The sequence below is a fragment of the Culex pipiens genome, chromosome 1, assembly GCF_016801865.2.
Source record: "Culex pipiens pallens isolate TS chromosome 1, TS_CPP_V2, whole genome shotgun sequence".
Lineage (NCBI taxonomy): Eukaryota > Metazoa > Arthropoda > Insecta > Diptera > Culicidae > Culex > Culex pipiens.
The window spans coordinates 69,688,210-69,697,329 of record NC_068937.1 but is presented as its reverse complement, the minus strand read 5'-3'; the positions used below and the strand labels follow the sequence as shown (position 1 = coordinate 69,697,329).

The 9,120-nt window shown below is 39.5% G+C and overlaps 1 protein-coding gene across 1 annotated transcript in view; it reads left to right on the top strand.

Moving 5' to 3' along the window:
• Positions 1-3,622: 3,622 nt before the first annotated feature.
• LOC120431529 (glutamate [NMDA] receptor subunit 1) overlaps positions 3,623-9,120 on the top strand; it is a 42,415-nt gene continuing 36,917 nt past the window's right edge. Inside the window, exons 1-2 of the mRNA XM_039596623.2 lie at positions 3,623-3,848; positions 3,902-4,224. Coding sequence (XP_039452557.1) covers positions 3,644-3,848; positions 3,902-4,224 — 528 coding nt within the window. The 5' untranslated portion in view covers positions 3,623-3,643. The remainder of the gene's footprint in view (positions 3,849-3,901; positions 4,225-9,120) is intronic.

The following is a 9,120-nucleotide window of genomic DNA, read 5'->3' as shown; positions in this document are numbered from 1 at the left end:
CTTCGTCGTGTCGTTAGCAGATTCCTCCCTTGAATCATCTGCAAAATCACCTAGCGAATCTCTAACCAAATCTTTCGCCGTAGATACTTCCTCCCATGCGCGACGCGTAACAGGATCCAGACGCGTAACGAGTAAATTAACCAGCAGAAGATCCTTGTAGTCAACGGGTGAGACCACCTGATCGAGGGTGTTCAGAACACGCTCGAACTCGTCAACGAGGGAATGCAGATCGGTGGCAGATTCCTCGGCGAGGGTTGGAAGGGTAAACAACGATTGCACCAGTCGCTGCTTAAGTACCTTGTGGTTGTTGTAGTACCTCTGCAAACGATCCCATGCCAGCTTGTAGTTGACCGACGTGGTTGAAAGTCCACTGATGATCCTCTTGGGCTTGTCGTCAAGACAATTCTTTAGATAGTGGAACTTTTCCACATCCGGTAGGTCAGACTTCCAGTGGATGAGTGAGAGGAACAAGTCACGAAAACTCAGCCACTCGTCGATGTTCCCCTTGAACATAGGAAGCTTGATCTGAAGCAAACGGGCGTGATCAGTCCCCCCAACAATCGTGTCGTTGTGGGTCGGTTCACAAGGAACTTCCTGTCGTTCCTTCAGCTTGTCCAGTAGAAGGGATTTTACTCGGTAGTAGCCTTCAGTCAACGTTTCGCGGTCCTTTTTGTAGGTAGGGTCATCCTCAGGGTTGTAGTCTTTGTGGGATTTGATTTCCACCAAGGTAGTGCACAAAACTTCCCACAGCTTGTTGAGGCTTTCCAATCGCACACTCACCTGGGAAGCGGTTGTTTCCGCCTTAAATTTATCAGCAAATTTGAAGATGTCATTGAGCGCTGCTTGTAACTCTTGGTATTTAACGGTCAACGCCTTCAGCGTCGGTCCTAACAAGGACTTCCGGGGTGCCATGACGTCAGAGAATGTAAACCGAAAAAGTGTGGTGCTGTAGTATTCCGTTTCGTCCTGGCTTCGGCAAGAACATATACTGCTGTAGCAAATTACTTACTTTTAGCAGTAACTGATCGTACCCAAAGCAGTTGGGAGTTCAATCAGAACCGGAAGCACCAGGTAGCTCGAGACGTCAAACCAAAATGTCCTTAGCGGTCAAGTGGGCAGCTCAAATTGAATGCGTGGGTGTGCGAAGAAGAGGTGGAAATGTAGTATCAACGGTGCCTTGGCTTCGGCAAGCCATATACTTTGCTAGTGTATCTCACCTGGAGAAACAGTAGCAGCGACCAAAAACAACGTGAACCAGATCAGATCGTAAATCAATCAGCGGATGGGATGACCTCAGGGATGCGTGGTGTAAGCGAAGAGGATACAAACTCGATTTAAAATGGTGTATTTCTGTCGTCTTAGCTTCGGCAATATACTATTCATTAGCACTCACCGGTAGAAACGAACAGTTGCGCAGCCTCTTCAGTCCACGTGGCGATCCGTCTTGGCACGTGTCAGTCACGTTGATGTCGTCCTTCTCGGGTGGTCTGAACGGTAGCAAACGGTTGTAGCCACCGTTAGATGTCCTCTTGGAGTCGTGCAGATCGTCGTGTAGATCTCCAGCGACCTCGGAGTCGCCGCGTGTCGGCTTGGAGTCGTGCAGATAGTCAGCGACCTCCACGTGGTCACAGCACGTGCAATCACCGGCGTCCAGCCGGTTCGGGCGTAGTAAAGAGTTGTGTGGTCGAAAAATGGTGTTAGTTTCACGGTAGCGACTCGCTTCGGCTGACATACACTGTGCTTAGAATATTTTACCTGGGCAAAAGGTGTCCTTTCTGGAACAGTGTGTCAACGCAGCAGTCGGATGGCTCCGGCAGCAACGCAGCAATCGGATGGTCCAGGAAATGGCTGACCGGATGTCCCAGAAAATGGCTGACCGTGACCGGAAACGCACTCTCGCCGCGCAGCGCGTAGCAGATGGCTCGCTCGATCCAATGGGACGCACGCAGCGGTTCGCTCCAGCGGAATTTACAGCGTAGATGTGGATGGGAGGTGTGTCAGTACCGGGAATGTCTGACCGCTTCGGCGGACATATACGTAGTGGTTCCACTTACCAAACGCAACACGTTGGCGCGTAGATGTCCAAGCGCGAAGTTCGTTGTCCGGGTTGAGGGTACAATGTCCTATTGTCCCAGGGATGAATGGCCAAACCGTTGGCGCGCTTTGATTGTTCCCAGCAGCGATGGCGAACCGTGCAACGCCGTAGTCCAATGGCGACGAACCTCGTCCACAAACGGCAATGTAGCGTCCAACCGTCCTTCCTCCCGCGAACCAGGATCCGTCCGATCCGGTTCGAAGGACCAGAATGTTGGGGAGCCGGAGTACAACCTAGCCTTCGACAGCTCTGGTGGCCCCCAGCATCGACCGGATCGGATTGGGCTGGCTGGTCCGGGCCTGGTTCGTTGGGTATGGGTAGTCCGTGCGTAGGGTGGCTTCCGGAATTCACGGGTTTCACAATTAAAACAACACGAAATCACAGTAAAAACACAGTACTTTAATTTAAACACAATTTTTACTTAAATACACGAACTAAAAAGGACTACATTTATTTTTTGTTTTGTGACCCTCTGAAATGTTATTCCCGAAACAGCGCCACCAAACATTTGGTGGCGGCTTCAGCAAGCTACGTCAGTAGCACGGGCCTGATAAGGACGCCAAATAGTTATTAATTCGCCAAATAGATGTAAGTACGTTTAAACAAGTCTCTCTGTGTTTTCTGTTTGTAAAAATTTGAATATTTCTTTATTTGGGAGGGCTCGATTAGTAAAAATTGGTTCCATTGGAAACGAACTTAAGGTAGTTTGCTTCTCTGTGGTTTTGGGACGGGAAACCAATACCATTGCAACTCCTAAAACTTCTTTTGTACTGATCTCATGCGTGCTTCAGAAATGAGGAAGTGACAACCTTTCTGATGAGTCCAAAATATTGATGATCTGGCAATCCTGCCTCAAGTTATGACCACTTACTAGATATTTATGTACTTTTTTGAAGCTGGATTTCACTCATTTGTATGTAAACTGTGTCCGAATCCGTCATCCGACCCATCGATCGATAGGTAATTGAAAGACCTTTCCAATGAGTTGATAATATGGAAGAATTGGTAACCCTGTCTCAAGTTATGAACACTTAAGAGATATTTATGTCCTTTTTTGAAGCCGGATCTAACTTATTTGTATGTAAACTATGTCTGGATCCGTTATGCGACCCATCGATCGATGAGTAATTTAAAGACCTATCCAATGAGTCCAAAACGTTGAAGATCTGGCAACTCTGGCTCAAGTTATGACCACTTAAGTAATATTTATGTACTTTTTCGGAGCCGGAACGGTGTCGGTATCAATTATCCGGCCCATCGTTGGTTAGGTAATCGAAAGACCTTTAGACGAGTCTTAAATTGTAAAGATCTATGAGAATATTTTTTTAAGGAGTGAGGAAGGCACCAACCACGTAGGTGGATTAAATTAGATTTATTTTAAATGCTAATAAATGATTTACTATCATTCAACGATAGGTTGCTTTCGACAGTAATGGTGATAGAATATATGCAGAGTACGATGTCATTAATGTGCAACAACCCGCTTCATCACTGGTAAAAAAGAATATTAAGGTTGGAAGTTTCTTCTACGACAGTGAGAAAGGACGAATGAAACTTAAAATAAACGACACATTGCTCATATGGCCGGGAAACACAGAGAAGAAACCAGAAGGAATCATGATCCCAACGCATTTGAAAGTTTTAACGATTGAGGAAAAACCGTTCGTATATGTTCGTCGATTGCAGGACGATGAAATCGACTGCGAAGATGACGAAATAGTTTGTCCTCATTTTAACAGCACTGACGGAAACGGTAATTAAATGTGTCTCATAATAAATGTATGCGTAATTTTAAAATAATTTTAGAGAACGATTACTGCTGCAAAGGATACTGCATTGATTTGTTGAAAGCACTAGCTCAAAGGATTAATTTCACCTACGATTTAGCGCTATCTCCGGATGGTCAGTTTGGGCATTACCAATTGAAAAATCATACTACTGGTATTGGTACTACAGTGAAAAAGGAGTGGAATGGATTGATTGGAGAACTTGTTGCGGAGAGAGCGGATTTAATCGTAGCACCATTAACTATAAACCCGGAAAGAGCTGAATTCATAGAATTTTCTAAACCATTCAAGTATCAAGGGATTACCATTTTGGAAAAGAAACCATCTAGATCCAGTACACTCGTAAGTTTATTGAAAACCGTCATCATGGGTGACATTGGGTCTGAGAGGTGAAATTGGGTCATTCAAATTTCAGGATTTTTGTATGACCCAATCTCACCCCTGATGACGGTACTCGTTTTATTTTGGAACCAAAAATATGACGGCTGAATTATTTTCCTTCATGATTACACTCAAAATAGTTTTCACCACAAAGCTGCATGAACATACAGTATGTAAAAAAAGTATTTACACCGCTTGGGCACTATGCACATTTTGTGATGAAACATGTAAAAAATTTAAAGTTTGACAGGAACCTAGTACTACGTTTTGTTCAGAAACTCATGTCAAACATTTTGCTACAAAAAGCTCACGAAAAGATGATTTCTATAAAAAGTTATATAACAAATACTATTACGAAAATAAAAAAGGTGCAAAAAAAGTTTGTACACCTTTCGAAAAATTAACATAAATAATGTTATTTGTTGACAAATCACCATAAATCCAGTCTCCCAACTCCAAATAGGCATCCTTAACTGATTAAAAAAATAATTTGGATTGAATATAAAGTTTACTAACTACTTAGTATAAAAGTTTATATAACTCTGGAAATTCTATATAAAACTTATCTAAACTTAATTTTGCAAACTTTTAATTCAACTAAATGTCAATATATTACCATAGAATTGCTAAATAAACATTTTGGAGTGGGTATAACACCGTTTTGGGGGTATTTGTATCGATAGAATAGATTTTTCGTTGGAATTTCGTACCAACCCGGAATTACGTCGTCGGAAAATCCGCCGGCATCCGAACCGGTCCTCAATTCACAAGTCAACCTATGTGGAATCGGAAAGGGCATAAAATTTCCGATCTTTTGATACCCATACATCCAGGTTTTCTATAAAACCCACGTTTTTAAATACCTAAGCAAAAACGTTGTTATGGTTTCGTTTGAGCAACCTGCCAAAAATGTATGGAATTTCGTAATTTTTGTTCTCGTGGATCAAACTTACTTTTTGCCCAGGTATTTAAAAACGTAGGTTTTAAAGAAAACCTAGATGTATGGGTATCAAAAGATCGGAAATTTTATGCCCTTTCCGATTCCACATAGGTTGACTTGTGAATCGTGGACCGGTTCGGATGCCGGCGGATTTTCCGACGACGTAATTCCGGGTTGGTACGAAATTCCAACGAAAAATCTATTCTATCGATACAAATACCCCCAAAACGGTGTTATACCCACTCCAAAATGTTTATTTAGCAATTCTATGGTAATATATTGACATTTAGTTGAATTAAAAGTTTGCAAAATTAAGTTTAGATAAGTTTTATATAGAATTTCCAGAGTTATATAAACGTTTATACTAAGTAGTTAGTAAACTTAATATTCAATCCAAATTATTTTTTTAATCAGTCAAGGATGCCTATTTGGAGTTGGGAGACTGGATTTATGGTGATTTGTCAACAAATAACATTATTTATGTTAATTTTTCGAAAGGTGTACAAACTTTTTTTGCACCTTTTTTATTTTCGTAATAGTATTTGTTATATAACTTTTTATAGAAATCATCTTTTCATGAGCTTTTTGTAGCAAAATGTTTGGCATGAGTTTCTGAACAAAACGTAGTACTAGGTTCCTGTCAAACTTTAAATTTTTTACATGTTTCATCACAAAATGTGCATAGTGCCCAAGGGGTGTAAATACTTTTTTTACATACTGTATATGTGATTTTTTTCCATATTGGTTATCATGCAGCATTGACGTGAATTCCCGGTGGAAGCAAAATCTGCAGCGTGTCGACCCATGATGGCTGTTCTCTATCGTATCAGGTGGAATTAGCAAGAACTTCACGTGAGATATGCATGACCTTTCGTCACGTGGAGACTGCGTGATTTTTATTGCGGGTTTTGCTACTTTGTTTTCCCTTTATTTGATTATTTTTATTTTTCGTACATCCAAAGTTAAAGAACGAGGGGATAGTCCTCAAGAAAAGAAACGTGAGGAAAGCGCTATTTTGCGAGAGTATAGTCCTCTCGCGTGTTCATTCGTTCATTGGAACAGTTCATCCTATTGAGTGGCTTATATGGACAAATGAAAGCCACTTAGTCACCGAACCATGGTGGCCCATACGGCAAAGACACGGTTGAATATGGGTCATTCCATCTGAAGCGGAACAGCATTTGAAAATTACCATCTCCGATTCTGCTCAAATTTGGCAGAGCTGTTGAGACTATCAAAACATGCAAAAATCCCGAATTTCGTCCTAATCGGACCACCCCCTCCATTTTTGTACCCTCCCAAAAAATCGACTTTTTGGCGATTTTTGAGCGAAACCCCTATCTTCAAACGACGATAACTCAGGAACCACAAATCTTAGATAGTCGGTCTTAGACTCAATTTTGAAGGAAATTGGACGTATAATCCATTTCCGTGATCAAAATTTAGATTAACATATTATTTCTACCTGTATTGCGCAATTGAAAACTTGAAATGACCGTATTTCAAAACAGCCCTATTTATTTTTTAAATTTGACCTCACCACCGATTTTACATAAGAATCACTTATCGATAGAAAGGAATATGTTTCGTTCCAGAGATATCGAATTTTAAAGTTTTGAGTATTTGAGATTACCTAAATTAGCTACATTCGCCGCATATGCTAGAAGCACTCAGTCGTGCTGATCAATAATTACTACCTGTTGTTCTGTAAGATGAATTATTTTTATATTTTTATACGATTTTGAGATAATCAATACCTTGAACAATCTATTTTTTGTGTAAGGAATATTTATTGGGTAATTTTTAATGCACTGTTTTTCCTGATCACAGTGTCATTGAACCATATTAAGTAAAATTTGAACGTTTATATTTATTTGCAAATTCTACAACGTTTTTACAATATTTAAAAAAAAAATATTCTTTTTTCTATTGTTTTAATATTTTTTTCTAATTCCTCATTCCTTCCCACTTTATCAAATTATTTCTTTTATTTGAAGCGAGAACAAATCTAGAGTTTTTTTTTATTAGGCCCTATAAACATGATGTAGTAGATGAAATAATTCTCATGGGTTCTAGAACTTTTGCCATGTGCGGTAGCTAAATAGTGCCATTCAGTAAAAACCTCAAAATCTGCCTTACGGTTTGAATGATTGATCATATTAAACCGATTTTTATATTGTGAGCCTGTTTGATCTGAATAATTGATGATTTATTTTTTCAATTCTGGTACATTTAATTTCAAAAACAAAATCATATACTTCTGATACATGTAGACAGCAGCTGTATCGTCTTGCAAGATTTCGAAATGGTTGACAAACTAAAAAAAGATTATTGTTCGGACGGTGTCAAAATCAACACCACTGAATTTGATCTTAATTAATTAATCTTTCTGATTTTCTAACATTTTTCAGTTTTATACTTGCCAGAAATCCTCCTCCATGCTTCATAATAGTTTTATTCATGTTGATTCATAATTTTTAACACGATAATGTATCGTACTCTTTTTCTGAAGTGTTACTTGCAAGATCAATTGCAATTTCCTGCTAGATCTGCGGGAATTCCATTCTGCCCTGTATTGCGTGTCGTTCTTGCTCTATCCTGTGGGCTAGCACACAAGTTCACCGTATACATTTTTTTTATTTATGATTCTACAGCAGTTTCCTACTGTGGTGTACATTCAATTTATGCCTAATTTGCTAATGATTAATTGGGATGAAATCTTATTTCAATAAATAACCAGGTAGCAGTTATTGATCAGCGCGCCTGAGTGCTTCTAGCAGATGCGGCAAATAAAGCAAATACAGGTAATCTAAAATACTTAAAACTTTAAAATTCGATATCTCTGGAACGAAACATATTCCTTTCTGTCGATAAGTGATTCTTATGTAAAATTGGACGGGGAATACGATGGTAAAGTCAAATTTAAAAAAATAAATAGGGCTGTTTTGAGATACGGCCATTTAAAGTTTTCGATTGCGCAATACAGGTAGAAATAATATGCTAATCTAAATTTTGATCACGGAAATGGATTCTACGTCTAATTTCCTTCAAAATTGAGTCTAAGACCGACTATCTAAGATTTGTGGTTACTGAGTTATCGTCGTTTGAAGATAGGGGCTTCGCTCAAAAATCGCCAAAAAGTCGATTTTAGGGAGGGTACAAAAATGGAGCGGGTGGTCCGATTTGGATGAAATTCGGGATTTTTGCATGTTTTGATAGTCTCAACAGCTTTGAAAATTTTGAGCAGAATCGGAGATGGTAATTTTCAAATTTGCATTTTTCCTTGCACACTTCAGGTGGAATGACCCATATGCCGAAGGTCTTGGGTTCGAGTCTCGGTTCCTGTACTTTTTTTTTTTTTGATGGATGAACTTTTTTTGAAGATGAACCTATGAGTAAAGTACTCTTGGTAATTTCGGGATTTATCCTCTCCGTCCGCCCACAGTACCATTTTACTACCGAATCGTGCTCCTTATCCTCTCGTATGCCGATGCCCAGTTCTGAGTGTATAAAACAACACGAATTGGATACTTTCAATTAATTATTATTTTCAACACATTTAGAACTTGGAAACAACGTAGTCACACTCAAGCACACTTACAGTGTATCAAAAAATTGTCCGTACAACCATGTGCGGTAACATTATTCGGTGTTATAATCCCTAAATCTTTAGTAAAGTTCCAAATTTTATATATCAATCGACGCGGGAGAATGTCCTCATTACGACCCTGACATTGGTTTGCCAAAAAAATGTAATAAAAAATTACAAATATAAATGACTAATAAGGGTCCCATATTTAGGCCAAAAAATTGTCCGTTCACCTCATTAATCTACTAAGTTTAGTTGATTTATGATAAAGCAGTTAATTGAAAGTCGATAGTTTGTCATTTTGAAGTGCCTCCAATACACTTGAAGC